This window comes from Tauraco erythrolophus, chromosome 1 (genome assembly GCF_009769465.1).
Source record: "Tauraco erythrolophus isolate bTauEry1 chromosome 1, bTauEry1.pri, whole genome shotgun sequence".
Lineage (NCBI taxonomy): Eukaryota > Metazoa > Chordata > Aves > Musophagiformes > Musophagidae > Tauraco > Tauraco erythrolophus.
Window position 1 is genome coordinate 109,185,100 of NC_141465.1, and position 27,434 is coordinate 109,212,533.

At 44.0% G+C, this 27,434-nt stretch overlaps 1 protein-coding gene across 4 annotated transcripts; it reads left to right on the forward strand.

Annotated features, from left to right (window-relative positions):
* Window positions 1–1,589: 1,589 nt before the first annotated feature.
* SMAD9 (SMAD family member 9) lies at window positions 1,590–24,066 on the forward strand. 4 transcript variants are annotated; one of them, XM_009988578.2, is made up of 6 exons: window positions 1,590–2,001; window positions 9,121–9,378; window positions 12,184–12,321; window positions 14,087–14,308; window positions 18,715–18,971; window positions 23,923–24,066. In XM_009988578.2, exons 1-6 carry the CDS (start codon window positions 1,590–1,592, stop codon window positions 24,064–24,066), a joined length of 1,431 nt encoding a protein of 476 aa, XP_009986880.1. The 4 variants fall into 4 exon arrangements, with proteins under 4 accessions (XP_009986880.1, XP_009986881.1, XP_009986882.1 ...); XM_009988579.2 differs by having other exon boundaries at window positions 12,184–12,294; XM_009988580.2 differs by lacking the exon at window positions 12,184–12,321.
* Window positions 24,067–27,434: the final 3,368 nt, after the last annotated feature.

The following is a 27,434-nucleotide window of genomic DNA, read 5'->3' on the forward strand; positions in this document are numbered from 1 at the left end:
GGTTGTCATTGGTCCTCAACAAACATTGTGTGTTGTCTGAGAGGCTCTGATGCCCCAGCTTATCCAGTAACATGCTCCAGAGCTGTGGGGTGCTGAGCGTGTCAGACTATGCTGAGGAAACAGCCTTTGGGATCGGCCTCCTGTCTCGATATGTTGTACCTGTGTCTGCACTCAGTGTCCCCAAGTGCCCTTTGAATTCTTACAATGTAAGGAAACTGCACAATAATATGGTTTGTGAAGCCCTGGAGCTCCCAACACTGGGCAATATCTCTCTCTCTCTTTAGTGGCTGCATATAAGTAGTGGTGAGGACTATGTCCAGACTTTTACTAGTGGGAAGCAAGAAGGACTCAAGTCCTCCCACAAGGGTGGAGTAAGCAGCTGTGGACCTGCTTCTCTGGAGGCATCCATTTAGAAGCTACCCCCATCTCCTGCTTTAAGTGCTTTCTGTATAGTTCAGTCCTTTGGACTTGGTATGCACAGGGGGTCCATGAAGTATATTTAAAGCAGTAAATAGCTTGACATACAAGGACGTTTTTCCTCAGAGTTCCAGTCAGTGGAAATATGTCATATTCTGCTAAAATTAGACTGGCTCCAGCTACATTTAAAAAAGAAAAAAAATAGAAAAAATAAAAATCCCCAAGAACTAAACTCTTTCTGTTGGACTTTGTCAGATGTAGCAACTCTTAGCAGAAATAACTCAGGATCCATCCAGCACAAATGGTGTCCAAAAGCCTGTGATTTTCATCCAAAAAACTTTGAATTGTTGGAGTGAAATGGGCTGACTAGGCAAACAAGGTTTTCTCTTCCATGTGAGACAATGTAAATAAACTTAGAGAATAGTGATAGATCTTTTGAGGGTGATAAATTAAATCTGCGAGTAGTTTAATTTTAAATTAATTTTGCAGTTAATGTTGTACAACTTTTGACAGTAGAGTGAGGCTGGAGGGGCAGAGAGAGAGTTGAAATAAAAAATATATTCTACTCATTACTTCTAAAAATTGTGATATTACAGATTTAATTCCATAGAAGTTGCTTGAGCTGAACCTACAGCTACCAGCATAAAAGAAGAAAAAGGGACATTTTCTTTTGTAGTAAATATAACCCCAACCCTGCAACAATTTACCTAGTGCATTGCACTCTAAACAGAAATTGAAGTGAATGGACACTCAATGCTTTCCGAGGTCCAACTCTAAAATGAGTGTGGAGGGTAGTGGGGAGGAGAGACTTGGACCCAAAATAAGCAGCAAAAAACAAACGGAAAACCACTGAAAATTAAATACACATTTTGAATCATTTCTCTTTCAAAAGATTTCATTGAAGGAACAGTGAAAGGAGTGTGTGAAGCCTAATTATGTATTGTGTTGTTATTCCAGGCTTCCTCAGCAGTTTCTTGATGTTTGGAAAGTTCTGAGGCCCACCCTGTTGGACTACTTATAACCAGTGCCTACGACTACAAAAACATATGTGTGGAAGAATCTTTCCTTGAAGGAAGCATCCATCTCAATATTGTGGAAACTCCGTGCAAACCTTGCAAGACAGGAGAGCCATTTGTGCTTCCGTTGACGCTTGTGTGTAATCTCTGCTTCTTATGCACTCCAGCACCCCTATCAGTTCCTTGTTCTCCTTCACCAGCCCTGCAGTGAAAAGGCTGCTGGGCTGGAAACAAGGAGATGAAGAGGAAAAGTGGGCAGAAAAAGCTGTTGATTCCTTGGTGAAGAAGTTAAAGAAGAAAAAAGGTGCCATGGAAGAACTGGAAAGGGCTCTGAGCTGCCCGGGTCAGCCCAGTAAATGTGTCACGATCCCACGTTCCTTGGATGGGCGGCTGCAGGTGTCTCACCGTAAGGGGCTTCCCCACGTCATATACTGCAGAGTGTGGCGCTGGCCTGATTTACAGTCTCACCATGAGTTGAAACCACTGGAATGTTGTGAGTTCCCGTTCGGCTCAAAACAGAAAGAAGTGTGCATTAACCCCTACCATTACCGGCGGGTGGAAACCCCAGGTAATTCTATCATCTGCAAAAGGTCACACCTCTCTTGCACAGGCAGGTCTAGTCTTGGTGCATCCTACTGAGTTGTGCTCTCAAATCTGAAAAGGCAGGCTCCGTTTCATGGAAGGACTCTGGGTCTTTCCCTGCCCAGTGGCATCACAGCTCTGGCAGCTGGGGGTAAGGAGGGAGCCAGGAGCACCTCGCCCCGTGGTCTGTGTCCCATTGGACCCCCAAGGGCCCCCCAGTCTTGCCCAGGGTGCTGAAAGCAAGCTGCTTCACCATGGATGTGGATGAAGTCCTGCAAACTGGTGTCCATTTCCATGAAGTCTGGGCACTAGCCTATAGACCTACCACCCTGGCTAGATTTATGCCTCATTGTCTGAAAAGCGACAATCTACTCATTAATCCGCAGGAATAATGTATCATTAGCTCTCTCTTTAAAGATCAGAGTTGCAGTAAGACGGCTTGTTTTGCTGTGGATATGAAACCAGTTCGGTTCATTCTTCCTAAAATGCCAGGTGGCCTGCCTTCAGTGGGATTTACTTACCTGAATGGATAGTTTAAGTGAAATAAATCCCCTGAGTTCCCATAAAACTTCGAATTTTTACACTGCTGCTCCTCTGTAGACTGGACTTGGTCAGCACTGAAAACTTGGGAACTCGCTGAAGGGTCGCTTAATTGGACTTTGTGTCAATGAAACAGCTGTTAAAAAATTATAGTGTTCAGTGTTGACTTCTATAGGTATCTTAGAAAGCAGGGCTGGCAGAGATCTTGAGCAGTCATCCTGTTCTTCTCTGCCCCTACTCCCAAAACAAAACAAATTACCAGGTACATTCCTGACAGATGTTTTTCTAATGAGCTCTAAAAATCCCATGCGATAGAGGCTCCACAACCTCCCCAGGCAAATGAATCTTTTGCTTTGCTATCCTTACAGTTCAAAATGATTTCTAATGTCTAACCTAGCTCTCCCTTGCTGCCAAAAATCACAGTAATTTAATTTACTAATGGATACGGTTGGTAAGTGTATACTTATTATTCTGTGATTACTCTTCATCTGGCATGAACTTTACTCTGAGGTGACATTAGGATCAGATAAGTGAACTGTGGGATGTTTCTTTTCACACAGATGAAATAAGGGAAAGACATTTGTTAACATTTGTTAAACAACAGGGTCTGCTCCCTTTTCTGATAGTCCTTCTACTGCAGTGGAGCTGTCATTTTGAAGTTATATCTCAACTGCTGTAAACATTGTCACAACTAAAATTTTACAGCTGCAGTGAGTGGTGCTTGTTGTCAACAGTTTTCAGTGGAAAGAGCTGATCTCCTGCCTTGCTAAAATAAACTCTTCAAGAATCTAAGAAAAGATACTCATAAAATATCCTGTTTTGTGTATCTTTTTCTTTGAAGGCTGCAGTCTTTAGTGGCTTCTCATTTCTTCTTGTGTAACTCCAGTGTAGTTAATGGAGTCTCCCCAGCGCGGTAGCTGACAGCTCTGCACAGTGCTGTTTTCAACCCCGCTCTTTGGATCTGTTCAGTGCCAGCTAACAAATGTTAGTACTGGGATAATCCAGCAGCTCCTAAATGGCTGCCAAAGCGTGTTGTTCTGACCCTGAAACTCAGAAAGTCTCAGCTGTGAGCATGTCTCTGTCGTTTGTCTGTGCAGCAGAGCGGCTATGTCTCTACCAGAAGATGAGACGGGGCCAAGGTGTGGGTCTGAGTATGGCTGGGTTGGGAGCGTGCTCCTGGGCAGAGCTTTGACCCATGGGGACTCGCCTGGATGAGCGGTTCTCAGGGTGCAGGGGTTAGCCTGCAGGAGAGATTTGGGGCGCTTTGGATGTGACCACCTTGTTTTGGAGGTGAAAGAGAGCACAGCTGCAAGGCCACAAGTTGTGCCATGCCAGTTCTCCGCAGGACATGGGAGCTGTTCTTGGGCTGTTGTATCCAGCCCTACCACTCTTCTTACGGGGACAGCTTAGAAACTGAAGCTCACAAGTGAGTCACCCCCCTGCTAAAAATGCGGTGCAGCAAGGGCGGTGGCAGGAGAGGTAACTTACACCACTGGAAGCAGCAGTAATGCAGCTCCAGGCCAGAGGCAGTTAGAGAACAGATCTGCAAGGAGATGGTGGTGAGGCAAGAGAAGAAATGAGCTTGAGGAGAAAGTGGTGGCAGTGATCACCACAGAAAAGGCTGGGAGCCATTGATCTAGGTGCCAGTCTGCTTAAACAACAGTCCTCTTTTAATTGCAGGAAATCTTCTACAACTTGCCTCTTGGTGATCTTAGGTTTATGTGAGATTTGCTGAATCTCACCCTCGGGAGCTAAAGAATCCACCCATGAAATTAGTCAGCAGTGCATTTCTTATAATCCACAAGCCATTATTATTCTCATACAAATGTCCATCCTTTTGGGGCTCACTGTCCATCATTGTAGTCTGCCTTGCTCTGTGACCAGATCCATTAACTTTTATTTGGAATGAATGAGTAATGTCAAAGATGGGAGGGCCTCACCCTTTCTTTAATGGCCTGGCAAATCCCTAGACCTCTGTTACTGAAGAGCAGCTTTAAGCTCTGGTCTGAAATTCAGGGGTTTCATTGCTTCTATGTCCTCAGGCTGCCCAGCCACATCCTAGTCTATGCTGACCAATACTACACAGATTATGCATGGCTTTTATGGCTGCGACCAGTGTCCCCAGAAGATTTCTTCTCAGGTCTGCTGAGCAGCAGGCGCCGTTTAGAAAAAACCAGCAAATATTTCCTCTATTTGTGCAACATCACACTGAGGGTTATGCCACCTAGCCTAAAGGAGATCAGTATGGTGGTTAGGTTGTGCTTCCACCTTCCTTGTTTTGCCTCAAATTGCTGGTCAGAAGTCTGAATAGTTTGTTGGCATGAGAAGCTGCAGTTTCAGAAAAATCTAAAAGCTGCCTAAACATTTGCCCCATTATTTTTATGATACGAGATCATTCACGCGTAGATAGTGCAAATTCTAGTGTGCACCATTGCTGTAGACAGCAGGAGCCTAAATGAGCTTTTGACTTTGACTGACTGATTGCTTTCGTCAAGCCTGAGTAGGCCTAAGATGTGGTAGCCTCCCAGTTGGAAGACCACCTGGTGGCCTCACTGTTGACTCTGTGTTTGGTGTTTGTGAATGGTCACAGGCATAGGGAACAGATGGATCTCACTGCAAGGTAGGTCTCTGAAGGTAGTAGACTCTGCAAAGATGAGCTGATGTGTGAGAAATTGCAGTGGGAATGTTGTACCTGGAATTAAACTGTGAGGCAGATAGTTTGCTTGCTAGCCCCTGAAGTCATAGGCTCTGGACTTAGCCAGGTTTGCAGCAAGAACCATTGCAGCTACAGCGAACAGAAAGCCTAGTGCAGGAAACTCAGTGGGTCTGTCCCAAGCAGGTCTTGGGACACGACTGTATTTGCCTTTGGTTGAACAAAGTCATCAACACTTGGGCATGCATAGAAGGAAGGATAAGCCCCTGGCTCTCGGTGGAGAATAGCTGGTAGAATGAAAGGACCCCACTGAGTGGAGACAGCACAGGTAAATGATGAGGACAGACAAGTGCCAGTGCACTCAGTCACTCAGTTTTGTGCCTCTGGTCACACTTCCTTCAGAGTGGTTGAGCCCTGGAGAGTGACATCTGTTACCAAAAAGGCAAGGAGAACAAGGCCCTCTGGGGAATTTTTAACCACAAACAAGAAAATCTCTGAATTCCTCATCACCACAGAGGCTTTAGCCCTCTAGGCAGCCACAGAGCAGCCAGTGGAAAGACTGAGTGAGGTGGCAAAAACTGTACAGCAGAGCAGAAATTAAGAGTACCCTGGTCAGAGCTGGGAAGGAGTTCAAGGCTTGAAAATTCCTCTTGCTGACTCACTCCGGGCGAGTCAAAGGCTTTCTCTGGCAAGTGCTGTTCACACATCCAGGTTCTCAGTTTAGAAAAGTAGTTGTGTTGAGTTCTCACAGGACTGAAGGAAGCTGCTTCCTTAGCGGTGGTACCCACAGTGAGATGCCAACCTCCCAGTGCTGCCCAGCATTGCTGTAGCACAGCTGTCCCTTGCTCAGCACCTCTGCTGGGTGCAAAGGGATGACCAGAGTCCCCTTTTCTAGGGCTGCTGGTCAGACCTGGCTGAGCAGCAGCAGACCTGGCAAGCGTCATACCAGTTTCATGGAGCAGCAGAGGAAAACTCCAGAAGCAGCAGCAGCTCACAGCCTGGAGCTGCTCCCAGGAGCATGGGATGGGAGGGATCCAGCTCACCAAAACCACATCTGCAGTGGTGGTACTGGTCTTGTCTTGATATAGAGCAGATGAACTGAGCACTAAAAGAGTCTATTTCTCCCCACTGGCTATGAAGAGATCCATGGAGGACTGGGCAATGCATCTGAGATGTGAATACCTGTATTGCCTATATGAGTCCTGACTGGAGAGCCTAGGAAATCCAAAAAGCAAGCTGTAAAAAAGCAGAAATACTTTTCTCTACTAAAGGACTTAAGAGAGCGGCAACAAAATCTTGATCCCACAGGTAGGGTCATATCAGAGGTGGAAGGAAAGTAAGTAGTCTCCAGAGCACGATCCTAGTGCTGGCCAGAAGGTAATTAGAAATGCATTGGGCCAGAGAAGGAACTACATATACTCTCTTAACAGCTATCCCAGTGTCTGTGTTTCCAGGCAGGTAAGAAGATAACTTCTGCAGTGAACTCCCTGTCATCAGACCAGTCTTTTGTATGTTTTTAGGGCTCAGTTCTTCAGTTCATGCGTGACTGGCAAATTCCCAAATATTATAAGCCAGCCATATCCTGGGCTGCATCAAAAGAATTGTGGCCAGCAGGTCGAGGGAGGTGATTCTGCCCCTCTACTCTGCTCTTGTGAGACCCCACCTGGAGTACTGCCTTCAGCTCTGGAGTCCCCAACATAAGGACATGGAGCTGTTGGAGCAAGTCCAGAGGAGGGCCATGAAGATGATCTGAGGGATGGAGCACCTCTCTTCTCAAGACAGGGTGAGAGAGTTGGGGTAGTTCAGCCTGGAGAAAAGAAGGCTCCGGGAAGACCTTCTGACAGCCTTCCAGTACCTAGTAGGGGCCTACAAAAAAGCTGAAGAGGGGCTTATGACAAGGGCATGTAGTGATAGGACAAGGGGGCAATGGCTTTAAACTGAAAGAGGGTTGATTTTGATTAGATATAAGGAAGAAATTTTTCCCTCTGAGGGTCGTGAGGCACTGGAACAAGTTGCCCAGAGAAGTTGTGGATGCTCCATCCCTGAAATTGTTCAAGACCAGGTTGGATGAGGCTTTGAGCAACCTGATCTAGTGGAAGATGTCCCTGCCTGTGACAGGGGGATTGGAACTAGCTAATCTTTAAGGTCCCTTCCAAGCTAAACCATTCTATGATTCTATGCCAGTGAGTGGGCAGGAGTGTGGTGTAACCCTGCCCTGGGTGCAGCACAGTGCTACATCAAGCAAGAAGATGTAAAACAGCCGTTGGTACCAGGCACTGGTCCTCCTCCTCCTGCTTGAACTGCCCCACCTCTCTGAGCAATCAATATGCACGGGGTGCACTCCAAGGAGGAATGCACGTTTTGCATTATCTACATATTATTTGCTTTATAGCAATTGTTCCACTCTTTCATTATGCTGGATAAATGAGAGTTTGCTGTAATTAAAAGGTGTTAGCTAACCTACCTAAAAAGAGTTGGCCTTACCTGGACAGAGCTTTTGGGCTCAAACAATGTGTTAGAACACGTTCAAACCATATATTCCTGTCAGCATTTATAAGCAAGAGCATACACTGCTGTTTGTTTCCATAAGGTAGTAAGGATAGACTGAAAGATTATGTGCTGCTGGGTTTTAGGCCAGAGGAACTCTGGACGCTAGGTCAATCAACACAAGCCTGCTGAATTGTTTCTGTGTTGGGATAATTCATCCTTGTCACGATTAACTCAAATTGCCTCCTTATCTTCTCTGGTGGCTTTTAGATCTGCATGATAACAACTAGGGATTCATTCTCCCTACCTGTGTTTAAGACCTTCACTAAGATAATTAGGCACTATGTGAGCTAGTAACTGATAGAGAAATCTTGGGGTACATGAATTGCCCATTGTAGGTGCTATTTCGTCCCCAAGGACTCCAGGGGATCCTGTTAAAGTCTCAAGTTGAACTCCCATATGCAGAACTATTTAGCAAGCCTCCTTGTGTTCCAGCCTAGGGGCTGCATCTTCATGGGTAACTTACTAGTTGGGTTTTCAAAACTGTTTTGACTCCAATTCTGCTCTTGCTCCTGATACATGGGTATCCAAAATAATGTGGGTCAACTTTAGGTTTCCCAATGCAGCAATGCTGTTTTCAGCACTGACAGTATGAGATGTGAAGAGAGGCAGTATCTTCTGTTAGACCAATTTTTGTACAGATGAATTTGGATTTCAGTTTTCTGACCTGTGTTTTTCATGTCTTAACTACCAACCATTGACATTTGCCTCCTCATTGCCAAATCTTTTCTAACTATATTGCAAACGCTAAATTAATATTGCTGCAATATTTGAATTGCCATTTACATTTGCTTTTAAAGATCCCGCTGTCTGGCTGGCAGCATTTACAAGTACCTGATAACCTTTTAAATCTGGTGTCTAGTTTCAGGTCTGTGCTTCCTTTTGCCCGTCTGTAAAACACTGGTAGGAAAATATGCAGTGTATTGCGGAGCACTATTAATTGTTCTTAAACTTGGCTGTGGTTTGGCGAATCCTGGTGATAATATTTAGCAAACTCCTGACATGTTCAGTCTTTCAGGAAAGAAAGAAAAGTTAATTTTGAGAGGAAGAAACGTACCACTTGGATTTCTGTAAGAGGTCTGTGTGCGTATGCCATACCTGTGAATTTTATGGTACGTTGCTCAAGTCAGGAATGAGCCCATATTTTGCATATGGAATTGCTGCAACTGGCTGCAAATCTGCAATAAAAACGTCCAAGAATCCACTTTTGATTCTTGTTTTTGAACAGATTTGTTACCCTTCAATGACTTGTATATAGATAGCAATATTTGGCCAGGATGGAATATACCTCTTTTTAACTTATAAAGAGATATGCTTTCAAGAATGAAATTTTAACCGGATTTTTTCTGTTCCTTTTATTTTCAGTCCTACCTCCTGTACTCGTTCCAAGACACAGCGAGTTTAACCCTCACCTCAGCCTTCTTGCCAAGTTTCGAAACACTTCTCTGCACAGCGAGCCGCTGATGCCGCACAATGCCACCTATCCTGATTCTTTCCAGCATCCTCCATGCACCCCTTTTCCACCATCACCCAGCCACATGTTCTCCCAGTCACCTAACAGCATCAGCTACCCCAACTCACCAGGAAGCTCTTCTGGACCAGGAAGTCCCTATCAGCTCACGGGTAAGAAAGAGCCTTCATACATCCCGACTGAGGCAGCTGAGGTTCTTTCTGGGGCCTGGGGTCAAGTGCCAATTCTGTGTGCTCCCCCTAGGCTGTAGCTACAGATTGAACTGTTGGACAGGATGGATTTGGAATGTGATTTCTTGTGACTGTCTCTTAGTATTGTCTTCCCGTCCTTCTGATGGATGCTCAATGGACTAAGAGTTGTAGTCATCCCGCTCCTAGAAGTTCCTGGATGAGATTTCATGCTATTGTAAGGGGAAAGTTAGGAGAGGTGTGCCAGGCCGCCTTCTGCCTAAAGCTGTCTATCCAAGCTTCTGATAAAATCCACAGAAAAGAACACTTGCAACACCTAAGTTAGGCACCTCTAATAGAGATGGTCAGGGTAGGGACCTTTAGAAACTCCATCCAGAGAGACAGGATAAAACGGGGAAATTGGTATGCAGAAATATTTTTTAATGTATGATCATCTCACTGACTGTATAAACTTCAGGAAATTAAGGTGTTTAATAATCTGGCCCAACCTTTGGTGATGAAGCCACCAGGCAAATTCCTATGACTTTGGAACGTGTGTCATCAGCTCCACAGTTCTGAGGTTGGCACAGTTATGTCACTCAGATTGTTTGTGTTGTGAACTCCTTAGTACTGCTCTAATTACCTGAGAATTTAACTATGCTTTTGCTGTTAAATATGCCAAGAAGGTGTCACGCAACACAGCTAGGAGCTAGCTTTAATATCAAAACATGTTCAAATTCACTTCTTTACTTTGTTGTAATTCTGAAACAGTTTCAATGATCTCAGCTGTTACACAAGGATGATTTCAGGTCAGAATCTTGTAGCTTAATGTTTTAATGTCTCAACTACAAAGCATTTAAATTCATGTGCTTAATGATATGTCTATTTTGATTTTAAGTTCAAGAAAGGTGTTTATTTTTAAAAGGTATTTGTAGTATTTGAACTTCCTTTTAAGATGGTCACTTTCAACACAGTGTGATGTTTTTCCTTCCCTCTGTACTCATTGAATGGACCTTCATTCATTTCTTCTCTAGATCCATACTTCAGATTAAATCACATTTAACAACATTGAAACATTTCAGGAAGTAGTAAGACTTGTTTGTCTTCTCCCATCTTTTACTTTCACCTCTCTGTAACCAAGCTGGATTCAGTGGAGCTGGTCCTGACAGGTTAACCAGGCTCATTCCAACGATGTAATGACTCTGACTTGTGCATTTAAGTGAACTTGGGACCTTGCAAAACTACTTAAAAAGGGAAGTGGCTCAACCTGAGCTTCCGTGTATCACAACACACGGTGTGCTGATAAGCATAATTTGCCTGTGTAACAATCAGGGATGGAAGACTAACTAAAGCAAATGGGAGTTACATCAAGAACCTTGAGTGGGTTAGTGTGACCAAACATAGATGTCAACAATGCAAATTTCTGCATCTCATGCAATTGTCTGTACTCTCTCTGTAATCAGTGGAGGAAAACAGGCACTACTAAACAAGATTGATTGCATCCGAAGGTGTATGTGTAAAGTAGCTGAGATGCACCATTTCTGCAGGTGCTTGTTTTTCTTTAGTGGGTATAAGAAGAGCTTATAGTGGCTAGCTTAGGTGTAGACATCAAAAATACCTGTATAACCACATTATATTACTTTCTATGACTTATATTCTCGTCCACTCTTTCTTGATTTTGTTTTCTAGCTTGTTGCATTTTCTGTGGGAGGGTTATGTCATCTATATGTTAGAAGTATCTATCATACAGTGTATGAAACTCCTAAATCTGGAACAATACTTAAATAGAATAATATTTCTCTGCAGTACTTAGTTGGAAGATTCGATGGTTCTCTTATGAGACAGTCAACAGTTATCTACTCTGAGGGCCAGCCAACAGACCCTGAACACAAGAGGAAATTTCAACCTGGAACCAAGTTAAACCTGGTCTTCTTAAAGAGACCCTTAGTCCTATCAACTTGTATGACTATAATTTACGCATAAGTCCACTGAGTTTCTGTTCAAATGAATAAAACTACATACTTTTAGTGCTTATGCAGTGAATGTCAGCATTTTCCAATATGAAAATGAAGTCCCTTTTTCTTTGGCTTTCTAAAACCTCCTGTCTTTCCTGAGAATTACTGCTATAGAGTCACCTTCTTTTTTCTAGCTTACTGTGCCATAAATGAAACAAATAGGGAGCTGGGCCAGTTCGAGTTGATACTTTTTATCCATAGTTTTTCATCTCTTTGATGGGAGACTGAAAAAAAACAGAAGAGAGCCAGCCTTTCCTTGTAGGACAGCGGTAAAAATGACAAATCTCAAGGGAGTTTTGCCAAGTCTGATTTTAGATCATAAAGGCTTTCCATAGGCTTTTTCTATAGCCTGTAAAGAAAGAGATCTTTCTCTCAGAGGATCAAATAAAGTTAGGTTCTGCTCTTAAATCATCCTCTTCAAGTTTTAAATTTACGAGAGAAGTCTGGAACTGAAGGATCAAACTGCATTAGTTTCTTAGGGTAACATCTCATGTTAACAGAGAGCTTGACTGAACACCAGTCTAGGCCTGAGGTACTGTTGTGACTGTCCCTCTCTCTTCCAAGTGCAGTACGTCCAACGTAACAACCCTTCTACGCCTTCCTCCGTGAACATGTAATGGTCTTAATCAGGATTCTGAGGGAAGGTCAGGGTCAGTTTTGTGCTGTTTCCAGCTCTTCTCTAGCTAAGCAATGCTGAAGAAGTGTTAAGCATTCACAGAAAAAGCTGGGGAGAATTGATTTAGGTGTCTTTTCTTTCTTTGCTTCTTTCTAATAGTGGAAACTCCACCCCCACCTTACCATGCAAGAGAACCTCCAGGAATCCACAATGGGCGGTCAATGGATGCAATAGCTGAAAGTCAACTAGTGCTGTCTTTGTCCAACGGAGGTAAATCTGCCGATGGAGAAGCTGAAAGTAAATAACCGTTTGTACTATTCTTCAAAGAAAAACTGTTAATCAAAAATATTGTTGTTTGAACAAGAAGGTTCAGTGATCTGTAATAATAGGTTTCAAACAGTTTTGCAGTAAGGTTGTGTACTAGACCCATCTATTAGCTAGCAGAATAGGTTGATTTAAGAATTCAGTGAATTATGTGCAAAGTTATGGAGTTTACGCCTTATTTGCATCCATGGGCTATTACAGTTAGAAAGCTGTTAATGAAAGCAAACACTGTTATCTACATTGTAAAGACAAAGATATCAAATCAAGGATGGTGCGGAAATATAACACACAAAAGCACTATCAATATCAGAAGTGATTTCTTTATCACCTTCAGTTCTGGGTTTTAAGTACTTTAAAGCCTTGTGGTTGGGACCTTTCTTACTGCCATCTTTGTATTAATGTTACTTTACTGGCTGGCTGGAAAAGAAAAGGACATGTTCTAGTGGAGTACAAAGAGATTTTTACAGAAGGCCAAACTCTTTGTCCTCATAATAAGAATGCTTTAGTGGGAGAGAGCATGGGTGGTCAGAGTAGAAGGGTCTGGAATCCTCCTCACTCACCTGAAAGCAACTTCACGACCTCTCCAGCGTGGTCTCTGCTACCTCCAGACTTGTAGTGGCAAGCGATGACTCCACCATTCAAAGCCCATTGCTGCAGAGCAGTAAGGAGAAATGGAGTTCCTCTGATGGGTTTTCCTTTGGCTTCCTGCTACTGCAAAGGAAAAATCACCATTGTTCTTTTAGTCTAGCATATTGTAGTCCTAAACAAATGTCCTTTATGGACATGAGGACTCAACACTGTGCCCATACATGCACATTAAAAAAATAATGCCAACCTTCTGAAACAGTGGGGAATAAATATGTATCACAGTACTGGAGCAGAAGCAAGATGAGTGTGGTTGTGCTATTTGCAGATAGGTACACAGAATGGTTATCAGACACTAATGCTTTTAAATAAGTTGTTGAGATACTCTCGTTTCTTTACCATAGTTTACCATCTCCGATCACTGCCCTAGTGAATATTAGTTGGAAGTTTATTAGAGGTTATGCACAGAGGTGCTCTGGGGGCAGAAGGTCTCACATGCCTATGGTGTGCAGGCAGGATAAGGTTTCCCACTAATTCCTGTAGGACAAACGAGGCTCAGAGATTCTGTTACATTTTTGAGTGTTTCTCTGTCTCTGAGTTAGGAAGCCTGGGCAGGGGTAGGTCTGAAAGAAATGACCTTGCTGACATTTCTGCTCATGGTCCCACATGGAAGCGGAAAACCCCAAAGCATGCAAAAAAATGGGAAGAGTGATTGATTACTTCTGAACTTCAGAGTTGGTATTAGGCTGAAGGCTTGGCTCTCACTTGCTTTGAGCCCATCTGTCATCCCTAGCTCCTGCTGGTGTGCAGAGCAGATGTATCCCGTACTATTTTCAGTGTACAGATTGGGCCTTGATTCAGCAAGGAATGTCAGCATGTGCTTAATTTAATGCAGTGGAGTTATCACTTTAAAGAACAAGTGGGACTCCTCAGAGGCTTAGAGTTAAGCTGGTGTACCAACCCTTCGTGTGTCTGGGGCTTCAGTCATAAAATTAAGAAGAAACAGAAGCTGCTGTTGAGATAAAGCCTGACATAAGTGACTGTTTAGAAGAAGACTAAGGGGTAGGGGTGGGAGGGAGGAAAGGAGACAGAGAATGATTGTTTAAAAAATACTACTGAGACCTGAGCAGCTGATTAATTTTATTTCCTACAGACTTTCGGCCTGTTTGCTATGAGGAACCCCAACACTGGTGCTCAGTTGCCTACTATGAACTCAACAACCGGGTAGGGGAGACTTTCCAGGCTTCCTCTCGAAGTATCCTTATAGATGGATTTACAGATCCCTCAAATAACAAAAACAGGTTCTGCCTGGGACTGCTCTCAAATGTAAACCGCAACTCTACTATAGAAAACACCAGGAGACACATAGGAAAAGGTAAGAGGAAATCCCTTCTTGTTGGGAATATTCAGAGCTTGAAAGAACCGTGCATTGCATTAACAAACGTAGCTGATTTGTCAGATGTGCTTGTCTTAAACAAAACTCTGAGATCACTTCTGAAATAGAAGAAAAACAGCTGATTCTTTTCTGACTGGATAACAATCAGCAGAGTAACTCCTTACAAAAGCTATTTACTTGGCCAGCAAAGAAAAAAATGTTGTTTATAGTTGTGTGTTCTAATTTAGCAGTATGTATTTTCATTTTATTTATTAGAGCTTCTGGCAACTGGGAATATTGCCATTGAAATGCCACTAAAAGGATAATTGCTGGTGCCTCAGGGCTGGTTCTCCTACTACCAAATAACAAAGGGAGATGGATGAAACACTTAGTAGTCGAGTTCTTTAGCTGAGGAACTCTACCAGAGTTGCCTTTGTAGCTTTTTCCCCCCTACCAGTCTGATTCCCTTTCTTGCCAACTTCTCACCAGTAAAATTAAGTCTTGGATTCTCCCTCCAGCAGTTCTCCTTGTGTGCTCCACTTGTCATGTACGTATACACTGTGCACACAGGATCATATGCTGCTGGTGTCAAGTACGGGGAGACCACACCTGGACATGGGTGACCGCACACACTCCATCCCAGCTCACTAGGGCTGTGTAGGGCCTGATACTCTCCCAGAACTTACTGTTGTTTGTGACAGTGAGTCAGAAGCCCTGTACCTGCCACCACTTCTCTGTGCAGATGAAGGTTTGCCTGTTCTGGTATATCCAGTCTAGACTCATTATCTTGGCAGCCCAGCCTCTCACCAGTAGCTGCCTGGGAATGGATTTCCCACCGGGCTAATTAACTCTAATTGTTCCACTCCTATTATCTTGTCAACCTCACCTCATTTCCCAGGCCTAGAGCAGTATTTTAATTTGCTCTTGATAGTCTAGTGTTGAATGACTGAATACGAGGAAGCTCTGAGACAAATGTGACATAGTTTTTACAAACAACTGTGAACGTGAGGGCTAGCGCAGGAGATTTTGTATTTGGCTCTTGCACTTTTCTCTGGAAGGGAAAGCACTTGTGTTGTGGGTGCACTGTGTGAAGCCAGTGTGACACTTGTAAGTGTCCGTCAAAGTAGTTTGTTGTGAGGGGTGGAAATGAGTTGTACATTTAGTTCTAACTTACTAAAGTTAAGAAAATAAAGCAAAGCTTCTCTATCAGCGTAAGCTGTCAAAGGAGCGTAGATCAAAGCTGAGCCCAGCCCTATAAAAGGGCGACAAAAGATCCCAGTCAAAGCTGTCATTTGAGGATGTTACATCCAGAAAATGCTAATCGTCCTCATCCATTCAAATCTGAAGATCTGTCTTCATTGATTAAAAGTCCTTTAAAGTCTTACACTAGGAATCTGCCCAAGGGAAGGGAGCAGGTTGCCCGAGAGGACCTTAGTGTATCAGAGATCCTTAATTCTACTGCTCTTCCCTGGTTATGCAAATCATGCAAAAACACCTTCAAGTGGAACAGAAGTGGCACCAGCACAGGCCTGCAGAAGAGCACAGAGCAGCTCCAAAAGTGTGCAGTTCAAAGGCGTGTTGGACAGATGAAAGCTACTGAAATGGATACAATTGTCACATGTTAACAGGGGAGAAAAAAGAATGAGTAAACAAGATTAGCTCAGTAGGATAAGGATATGTGATTGAATTGTCATCTAGTGTATCAGCGTGAAACGGTTTCCTGGAAATACCACATCAAAGCTAAAAACAATCCAGAACACAATGCAACATCTACTAGCAATTGGACATGTTTCAGCAGTCAGACTTCAAGGACAAAAAGGGGACTTCTGATCAGTGTCAAAAAGATATGGGTGCTTGGAGACTGCTGAATTTCCATTTTCTACAGAGCTCAATGAAATTGCACATATGGACCCTTGATTTGCTCTTCTACAAATATGTATTTAGCTGCTTGGCTTCCTTGAGGGTGCTTGTCTCTGGCAAATGAATACCAGATGAATGGAAATACACACTGGCATTTCATTACTACTGTATTTATTGCTTTTGAAAAGTCCACAAGGAAAAAGCAAATTGTAGCCTCTGCTTTCAGAAGTGACTTTGATGGTTTTGTTTTTATAGTACACGGTTTGTGCAATGCCTTTGAAAGCATTATTTTTTTTCAGAAGCTGGGTTGCTCAATATACTCCGAAAATCCAGCCTTTAAAATTTTTCACCTTAGCACCTAGAAGTGTGCTCACCCTGAATCAGTAGCCACACCTGAAGATTTGAAATGTTGTGAACGTTTTATGTCCTCCTTCTTCTCTCCTTACCCTGTGTTCTCACTCTGTTTCTTTCAGAAAGTTATATGGACTCCATCAAGGTCAGTTAGGACCTTTGTGTTTTCAGTCCTTCCCTTTTATCCATCTTTCACACAAGGGAAAGGAGACATAGGTCAAGTAAGAGCAGTCACGATGCACAGCACCCCATAATGCCTGGTGCAGTTGGCCTGGAGCTGACGACTGGTCTAACGGAGCTGTCATCTCACTCGCGTTCCCAGGGCAATACCAGGGCGTGCTCTGAGCCACATTCCCCTGTCACTCACATCTAATTCGAGAGCTCGTGGGTGCGTAAAAGTAAAAGTCAAGTGATGGCTTGAAGACAGACTTCAAGGTTCCCATCTGAGTCACTCTGGAAGTCTATGGGAGAGTGTATTTTTCCCAGATTCCTTTCCCACTCAACCTGCTTTTCCCTGAGCCTTTCCCACTTCTGTTCAGAGGCTGTTTTTGTCCTAAGGATGTGCTACTGCCCCTTGCTGTCATGACCACAGAATGATGAACAGACTGGGAATATGTAACGAGTCTTTTTTGTATGAAAGACAACAAGGAATAAAACTAATTACAACTGAATCATTAAAGCATAGTTATCACTAGCTTCACAGACAGTCCGCTGAGGCTCTGCAAATATGTGCATTTGTATGTAAGGGATTGAATGCCATACCTGGGAACAGAGAGGAGGGTTTTATTTTTATTTAGTGGTGGTTTTTATGAGAACAAAGAACTGAGTTCTTCTACCTCTCTCGGCCATGGGAGGGGTTCATCTCACCTAATCTAGCCCTGGGAAGGGTGACTGTCTAAGCGTCTTCCCAGGATGACTTGGCCCCCTTCAGGGTGTGGTTTCATGCTCACGTTTAAGTAGTCTGGGTCCTCATTGCCGTCCTTGCAGTGACAAAGATCTCACTGCAAATAAATCTTTTGCTTTGTTTTGTTTGCTTTTAAGTTTATTAGCTGGTTCAGTTCCCCAATCTGGATGGCTGCCCAGTCCCCAGCCATTGCTGCCAGCATGAAAGCGAGTGTGGGAAGAAGCAGCATGGGCAGGGAACGAGAGAGCCTTTTCACCACCTGCACAGGCTTCCATCAGTCGAAGCTGGCTGTGAGCCTGCACTCTGTAGCGGATGGAGTGAATCATCTGGTCACAGTGCCTCTCATCATCTGTCAACTAGAGAAGGCATCTACCCAATTAACTTACACAAGATTCCTAACTTTAAGGTTGCTGAATTGGGCTAAGATAAATTCTCCCACCAATTTAGGTATATTCTCATGCAAGCAAACATCCTGGGAAGACCAGAGTCTTTGAAAGGATAGAAGTGCTTCCATCTTTATTTCCGCAAGGCATGGTAAAAATTTGACAGTTAGTGTTGGTAAGTCACTCGGGCACTGAAAAGTCCCGAAGGAAATCAGTCATTTTCTTGCTGAAGGTAACTTTGAGCAGGATCTGATGAGTAAGTCACGTCATGTAAATGCAAATACATGGTTCTGATATGGTGGATAAAGCAAAATACAGAAAAGCTATTTTAAGTACACACCATGCTGTGTTTGATCTGCATGAGGTAGGATCCTGTAGTAAAAAAAATAGCGTGCAATGAATTGGGTCTTGCTCAGTGTGTGTGTGCTCAACCGTGAAAATAGATTTAGATGTGTAATGCGTAACAGATTTGTTCTTTGACAGTTTTGATCCATGCTTTGTACATAGTTCACATATGTTTGACATTTACGTGTGTTTGTATGTATGTGTCATAAAGTGTGTGTGTGTGTGTGTGTCATAAAGTACTATGCTGTTGGGTTAAAGAAGTAAACCAACCTTCACTGAGAAACAGAGCAGAACATTACGGGCCAAGGCTTTTTTCCCCTAGACCAGTACCTCCAAATAGCATTTATGACAATTTCCTCTTAAAGTTGCTGGGTCTGACCGTTGTACAGATATATGTGTATGCACACAGTTTACTGTCTTTGAAAAGGCAACATGTAGGCACTGAGTGCCTGGAATGATCCTGGGCTTGTATGACCACACCAGTAAAATAGTTAAAGAATTACCGGTATAAAGTGTGTTGTGAACAATGGAGAAATAATATATGTTATTGTTTCTTGTTCAAGGTGTTCATCTTTACTACGTCGGTGGGGAAGTTTATGCTGAATGTGTCAGTGACAGCAGTATTTTTGTGCAAAGCCGCAACTGTAACTATCAGCATGGTTTCCATCCAGCCACTGTCTGCAAGATCCCCAGTGGCTGCAGCCTCAAGATCTTCAACAACCAGCTCTTCGCCCAGCTGCTTGCCCAGTCAGTCAATCATGGTTTTGAAGTGGTGTATGAGCTGACCAAGATGTGTACTATTCGAATGAGCTTTGTTAAAGTAAGGATTCTGTGTTTTCTCTTGCATTTCTGAAAAGGCAAATCCCATCACTTGCTAGCCTTGGTGCGAAACTAGACCCCATCACATCAGTCCTAGGTGGGGATTTAGACACCCAACTTGCAAATAGCAATTCAGACTGCCTGTTTTCCAGTACTGCCTTAAACTTCTAGGTGCTTAAAATCAGTAGCATTTGTGGTAATTCTTAGATTCCAAAAATTAGGTATTCCATAGGCTTTTTGTGGAAAATAAGCAGACATTGAATGGTGATGTTCCCCTACAGATTGCATAAAGAGCAAGGGGCTTAGCAACATGTAAATGTTGCAGCACGTATCTTGGGCAGTTGTGATCTCTGATGTTGTTACTGATTTGCAGTAAAGCTTGGTAGAGCCATAAATCTGAACAGGACATCCTTGTGCCTCTTGACTTGTTTACAGTCTCACCATTACTATAGACTGGTATAAATGGTCTCAGTCAAGAAAAACTGGGTCCTTCTTCTGCCCTCACTGAGCCTGCTGGGAATTGTTGTTTGCCACCTGTCTGATCCCTGGCAAGAGATTGTCTTAATTTCTGATAACATTCACTCTGGCCAACCACACTACCAAAAGGGCTTCTTGCAAGCAGAATGCAAAACTCAAAAGAATATCTGACTTCCCCCCATTATTTGGGAGAGAGAGGAGGTCACCAAAGCCATTACTATTTCCATGTCTTTCATATCTGAACTTTGCAGTCTGACTGCTATGTGTGTGATGTATCAGTCTTTGTGAGAGCTTCTTAAATCTTCTGAATGGCCTTCTTAACAGAATGAGATCTCTTGGCTCCTTTTAGCACTTTTAGGATTTACTTAGGTGCCTATTGTAGCATCTAAACCCCAGGGAATGGTGAGTGTTTTAAGACTGTTTACAGATGCGCTAGACTGACTTCCTGTAGAGCTGCTGGGGAGAGCTGGCAGCAATGTTCAGCCTGCAAACTAGAGAAGTGGCACCATTAGAAGCAAGTTGGTCCTGCTAGGTAGCAGAAGGGGCTTGAGTATGTCCCTTTGTCTTGCAGATTTGCTTCTATAGAAATGACTGAATCAAGCTGATGGCTGATTGAATTCACATCTAAGATAACTAAGAAGCTGCTTGAGGCTGGAACCCAGTTCCCCTATGTTCTGCAAAGCACAGGAGTTGAGTCCCCTGCAGCTTTCTGGTTCTGACTCTTTCCAGCCATCCTTGAGGACCCATCCTCTTAACTCTCTGAGAGCATTAAGAGTGCCATGTAACTTTTCCTAAGAGTCTAAGCCAAAATCTCTCTGCCTGTGACCACGCTGTTGCTTTTTTCTTGAGAAGGAACTGACATCTTGTTCACACGCAAGCATTAGGGGAAAAAAAGAAAGCAAGAAACCCAACAAACAGCATTTTCTTTAATGGAAGACATGAATGGGCATGTCGTTTATAAAGGCAGTGTAGCCAGTTACGCAATATTTTCATTATCTCTGCAACTCAGGAGCAGTCTCTTTGATGTGTTATCTGCCTCCATGCCCAGCATGGCAGCAGAAATGGTGGTGTTGATGCCCTAAATAGTGCTGTTGCCATATTATCACCTTGCTTTGTTGAAACAATAGCAGCCACTGTAGTGCCTCAGGCACCAGAAGACCAGTGCAAGGACTTATTTTGAACCCTTTCCCATGACCTTTGGAAAATGGCTATGCAAATCTCATACAGGTTCTTCCTTCCTGGCCTGTAAAAACCCTTTCCTGTACTCAATCTTCCAAAATTATTTCTCTCCCAAGATGGGAGCCCCAGTGTATTTAGTCTGGGGACAAGAATGCCCCTGGGTGTTGGGTATGCAGTGCACAGAGGAGCATGTTGTCTGTCAGAGCCACACGCTAAGAGCCTCCAGATGTAGGACAGTCCTTTGGCTTCTTCTCTGATTCGTGACCGTATGCTGCTGGTCACCTACAGCCCACAGAGCAAGCAGAGCCAAAGGGCTTGGTAGACCCTGCCTCCCACGTCACTAATGCTTGAGCTACCTGCTGGGAGGCAGGGATGGGTGGGGATCAAGATGGGAGAAACTTGCCAAGACTGTATCATCCTCTGGAGGCAGGACATGGGACAGAGGGAGATGGAAGCTCTGTCCCCTCTGATACCCTTCATGTGCCCATGGAGCAGCTGAGAGGAGCTCAACCGTCAGGCAAATGTGAGTGTTATCGTCAGTGAGAGTAGACAACAATTTCCATCCACTGAGCACTGCTAACCAAAGCAGGATGGCTATTGTCCCCGCTCTACAGATGAGGCAGCTGAAGCACAAAGTGGAGAAATGGAGAGTTTCTCAAAGTTAAAGTCTGAACACAGCACCCTCCCTCCCACATTTCCCCAGGTCTTGGGGCTAAGGGGATGATGACCCAGCAGACTTGGCCATGGTCTCCAGCACGAGGCAGCTCAGCACTCTGAGACCGGGCTGGAGCCTGGGATGGAGAGACCTGTTCCCCACAGGGGATGGGAAGGTCTGGCAGGAGCAGCAGGACTCCTGTAAAAAGCCACAGCTGTAAGCAAAGCAAAAGAAGGAAATCATTCACTACTTCCCATCAGCAGGCAGGTGTTCAGCCATCTCCAGGAAAGCAGGGCTCTGTCACGTGTAATGGTTACTTGGGAAGACAAGTGCCATCACTCCAAATGTCCCTCCTTTCCTTCTTCTTCCCCTAGCTTTTTATTGCTGAGTATGATATCATATAGAGCGGAATATCCCTTTGGTCAGTTGGGGTCAGCTGTCCCAGCTGTGTCCCCTTCCAACTTCTTGTGCACCCCCAGCCTACTCGCTGGTGGGGTGGGGTGAGAAGCAGAAAAGACCTTGACGCATGTAAGCACTGCTCAGCAATAACAAAAACATCTTTGCCATATCAACACTGTTTCCAGCACAAATCCAAAACACAGCCCCATGCTAGCTACTGTGAAGAAAATTAACTCTATCCCAGCCAAAGCCTGCACAGATGGCAGAAGAGGCAGCCTGGCTGGGGAAGGTGGCTGTGAGCCTTTGGGAGTTGCCAGCAGAGCGAGATGGCCGCCGCCCCGTTGCCTGCCAGACTGCTCCGGATGAGACAGGTTGTGCTTGCAACCTCTAATTCCCATTCCTCCAGATTTTCCGTCCTGCCAGTCAGGAGAGGTGCACAGACTCCTCTGTCACTTGCCCTTGGGTCTTGTTATCTTCACTGCAGCTGAGTACTTAAGACTTCACAAACTCAGAAGCCTGACTGCTGGTTTAAAGAGTGGCATTCCATGCAGGCTTTTGCAGAACATAAGCTTGAGGAACCTGTGAACACAGGCCCTTTTTCACCTCATAAATGCTCTGCAGGTCAGAAAAACGCTGCCTGATTAGAAGTACTCTTTGGGCTTTGGTGGGTCCATATCTTACCCTTTTGCTTTCTTCCACCTTTTATTCTTAAAGTAGAAATGGATTTTATCCAGACCACTTATTATGGCATCTGGTTTTGGTGTTGATCCTAGTTTTGCGCTGATCATCTAGAGAAGTGTGTTCTAGTAGCCTCAGTTGCCTGAGTTGTTCAGCACTCTACGATTTAGGTACCTTTGGCAGGCATCAATCTTAATACACCTCTATGTCCTTCTAACAGCCTTCCGGTACCTAAAGGGGGCCTACAAGAAAGCTGGAGAGGGGCTTATGACAAGGGCATGTAGTGACAGTCAAGGGCCAATGGATTTAAACTGAAAGAGAGTAGATTTAGATTAGATGTAAGGAAGAAATTCTTCCCTCTGAGGATGGTGAGGCAGTGGAACAGGTTGCCCAGGGAAGTTGTGGATGCCCCATCCCTGGAAGTGTTCAAGGCCAGGTTGGATGAGGCTTTGAGCAACCTGGTGTAGTGGAAGGTGTCCCTGCCTGTGGCAGGGTAGTTGGAACTAGATGATCTTTAAGGTTGCTTCCAACCTGAACCATTCTATGATTCCTTTTTTCATGATAAGAATATTGACGAGCCTGACGAGCACAATGATAGGTAAGGCTCAGCTTCTCTGATCCACGGCCTCCAAATGAAAAGACTCATCCTGCAGTGGGACTGTGTTTTGCACATTGCACCTATGGAAACCTGAGTTCAGTTCTGGCAGCGAGACAGCCAGTTAGCTCCGAGACTCTGGGCTGTGACTTGGGTGCCTTGTGTCGCTGTGAAATCAGGCTGCCTGCTTAACAAGCAGACACTGTGCTCGCCTGAGGTGCACAGAATTCTGGTTCTCTTTTCTCCCTGCTAGCACCGCATCACCATCTTCCATTAGATGCTCCATATCCCTTATCTCTTCAAAAGAGCTGGAGAAATTACTGCAGGACTTCTCACAGCAGACAACTGGGAACTCCTGTGGGAAAAGAGGGCATGTTCAAGGATAGAAAACCTATGGAAAATGTCTCTACATAGGTTAAGGTAAAAAGAACATGAGGAATCTTGCTGGAAGTTTCCAGAGGTTCAGATAAACACCTAGAACTTCTAGAGTCTCAGACTCATAGGATGCATCTCTACCAGTAAACAAAGCAGTGGCCAGGATCATTCCTAGTTCCAGTTAAGGTGTTATGATAGGGCCTGCCCTGCTTTTCCTCTGTGCCAGACAGCAGTCTGGCAGACTTTCCTGGGCACATCTCTGGGGTGTGAACAGCAGGAACCATTCTCCCCATGGTCTGTTTGCAGGCAGCCAAGCTTGGAGACAGGCCTTTCCATGTCAGTTGGTCGCAGCATCTGGAAGTGTGATAGAGCATTTTTAATGTAACGGTGTAGAGTCCCTGATATCTATGATATCAATGACCTTAAAAAGGAGCAAAGTTTCTAAAGAAAATTATCCCTAGGACAAAGCATTAAATCTTGGGAACTTGAGTGATGGGCTGCCTGTAGCCGTGTTAGATTGTCAGCACTGGAGTTGTGATTTAATGTCTTTTTTTAAAAAAACCCTCACTTTTCGATCCTTTGATGCTTTTATAGGGCTGGGGAGCGGAGTATCATCGCCAAGATGTTACAAGCACGCCCTGCTGGATTGAGATCCACCTGCATGGACCGTTGCAATGGCTGGATAAGGTGCTGACACAGATGGGCTCACCTCATAACCCCATCTCCTCAGTCTCTTAAGAATCATCTCTATAATTCCCTTAGGATGGATGCTATTGCAGGCAGTGGCTTATAGGATTTCCAGTGAACAGAAGCTTCTATATGTAGATGTATGTAGATGTAAATATATCTATACATAGTCTACTCTTTTTTTTTTCATGCTACGTTTTGTGGTTTCTAGTTACTCTGATGCCAGTACAATAAGTTTAGAAATTCAGGTATAGCCTATCTGTTCTCTACTACAAAATAAGCCAAATTCCTGCAAAAGTGTCAAAACATTTCCTGTGAGCATCTTCATTCCCCAGCCAAGCCAGTAAACGGTGCGAATTCTCAGCACTTTCATACAGATTCAGAAACCTGGCTGTAGCTGTTCCTAGTAGGTGAAATTCACCCCTCTGCAGGCAACCAAAGTCAGATCTCTGCACCGTTTATGTCCATTTTACATCCTAATTTCAGGTCTAAAAGAGGATCTTAGGTGGTGCACAGGACTTATGCACAGAGATGACTTTTATCCAGTGAACTGAAGGACTAAACTGCAATTCTAGTCTGTCTCCCTGTTGCAGAGCACGATGGGACAACAGATCCTCTGAGGAGCTGAGGCACCCCTGTCTCCTCTAGGATTTGGCAGGAGGAGAGAGCCCTCGGGACACGTTTAGCACTGGAGCCTTATCAGAACATTCTGGACACATCTGAGTAGTCTGATACTGTTAACACGGTAGCGTACGGTACTGCTGCACTGAAAAGCAACAAGCTCCTAAGAAAAAAATAATAATAATTTGAAATATATGCCTATAAGTTTAAAAACTAATTAACTTCCAGTGCTTTTTTGCAAAGTACATACATACTTGCATATGTATCTGGCATGTAAACTGAATCCTATCCATTATACAGTGTTGATGTAGTTTGTTTTAAAGTTAGGACTGTCTGTAGTTAGACTACTGTGCTGATATCAAGGGTACGTCTAAAAGGGACTTGAACTGTGATTCAGAAAAGGGAAATGAAGTGTGCATTGAAGAACCAAATAATTGCTTTATCATTCGTCTTGGGATGGCCTCTGTGCTGGGAACAGGAAGCGCCACGCTCACAGGATGCCATGAGAAGGAATTTGGGAGTCAGCCACGTCCGCCCCCTGTGCTGGGCCAGTCCTGAGGATCCCACGGCAACGCTCAGGTTTGACAGCGAGGACTTCCCTGCCCGTCACTTCCTACATCTCCATGGATGGTTTCTCATCTTAGATACAGGCTTCATCGTTTGCAGTGCTCTTGCCACGCCTGCAGAGGATGGTGAGGCACTGTAAGCCACGAACAAGAGTCAATCTGTGTGCAGAACCTTTTTTAAAAGCTCCTTGTCTGTGGTCCTTCTGTGAGCAGGGAAACCTATTGCCCATATTCTCATCCACAGAGCCAGCCTTACAAAATCCTGTGCACTTGGTAACCTTTTCTAAGGAGGCAAGTGAAACTCCTATCACATTTTGATGGTCCCCATTACCTTGCTGAAAGGGTAGAGGATCATTTATTTCCAGGCATAACAGTCCACTGAAAATTGTTTTGCTTTAATGGTCAGAAAGAGTGATAACGTCTCAAATCTCATTCCTCCTTAGAATACACCAGAAGTATCCTGAGAAAAAAAAAAATTTCTTCTCACACTATCACCATTTGACATCAGCAGTGTCACTGTGGGGTAGGAAGAGCTTTACAGTCTCTTGCAGCAATGAAATCCAATAATAATGTTACACAGAAATTCCAGGTGTGCCATTTACAGTTTAGCTGACTTGAGGGAGATCAGTTTGGAAAAAGACATTTTCCTCAGCTCCCTCTGTCACCAGTGTCACTGTACCGAGGTACTGGTAACACAGTTCTAACATGTTTATTGCACCCTTTCTCCAGTGATTTCTCTGTGCTTTTCATATTGCTCATCCCTTTGCTTTCTTAGCAGCTAAGGACAGAGAAAATCACCTCTCCTGTCCAGGATCTAGGTCTGTCCTTTATCCAAGGTTCTTCCTTTCTTTTAGGCTGAAACTTCCTTCCTTCCTAATATAGAGAGAAGCCTAGGGGTCGCTTTTAGACATTCCCAGCATTGTCATCTTCCTCGCAGAGAGCAAAGGGAGACATTCTGAGGTTCATCTGCTCTTGGGGAGCTCCAGACTATGTCTTCTGTCGATGCTGCAGAGAAAAATTGGATGGCCAGTGAGGAGAACCAGATTCTTCTGGAGCATCATTCATTTCATCATAAAGCAGGTATTTCAAGTAGGTGAAATACACTGTGCTCTGAGCATGCTTATGTCTTCCCATTGAGTATAAGGGGAACTCAGGGTCGCTAGCTCAAATGTGGACTGGTACACTGGATGTATCTAAAAGTAGGTGAGGCAGGCCCTAGAGAAGGTGTGGTGGCTTTCCCAGCCGAGTAATAATGCTTGCTCAGTAAGTGTCTGTGTTGTTTAAGTGGAGGTTGGTAAATTCAGAGCAGTTTTTCCTTTCCTCTATGTGTACTTTTACAGTAATCCTCATACGAATAGGATTTGGCTTCAATGCAGTCCACACATGCCTGTCATTAAAGGCAATCACCTTAACATTCCCTTACTAGTGAGTAAAGAGGCATTTCTGAGGCATGATTCTTCTGACCTGTTTAAAATGTCTGTGTTAGGATGAGATGAATTTCAGCAAAGTTAACTATTTGCTGAAGGTTTGGTCGAAACACCTGATTCTGGGCAATCAAAGCCAACTGCTGTCTCAGAGTTGTTAGCATTTGAGATGGCTGGTATCACTGTGTGAACTCTTTCCTATTTTGATGGTCTCTAGAGGCTTAGTCCACTGTATGAGATGCTGTGCAAACACACAGCAGCTGACAGCTCTTTCCCAAGAGAAGGGAGAGCCCACATCACGAGGGAGAAGTGGTAACAGTGGACGAGGCAAACAAGTAAATAGGAAGATGATCCCTGCCCAGATGCAGTGATAAAAAGTAAGGTCAATAAACCATTTATTTAACTTTTCTTTTTGAAAAAAGTCTCTCTTACAGGCTTCTCTACTATGTGATTTGGGAATAGTTGAAAATTCAGGTTTCTCGTAATTTACAGCAATGTAACTTTGTATCTCACTTTAATGTCTCTCCATTTTGGAAGGAGGTATTTTCTGCTGAAAGGTCTTCATGAACTTATCAACCTGTAGTCAATTTAAAGCCTTTAAATGCACTCATTAATACTCAAGCTTTGGACATAGGCTTCCTGAGAGATTTAAAACCACTTACAGCGAGACTACTTAGCTGAAGGCAGATTTTTTTAAGTTTTTTTAAGCTATCAACAATTCAAACCTTCTTGAAAGTTTCTGTGGAGAAATACCATGCATCAGCAGGCAGTGGTGAGAGTTTGATCCTGCAGTGGCATAAAGCACATC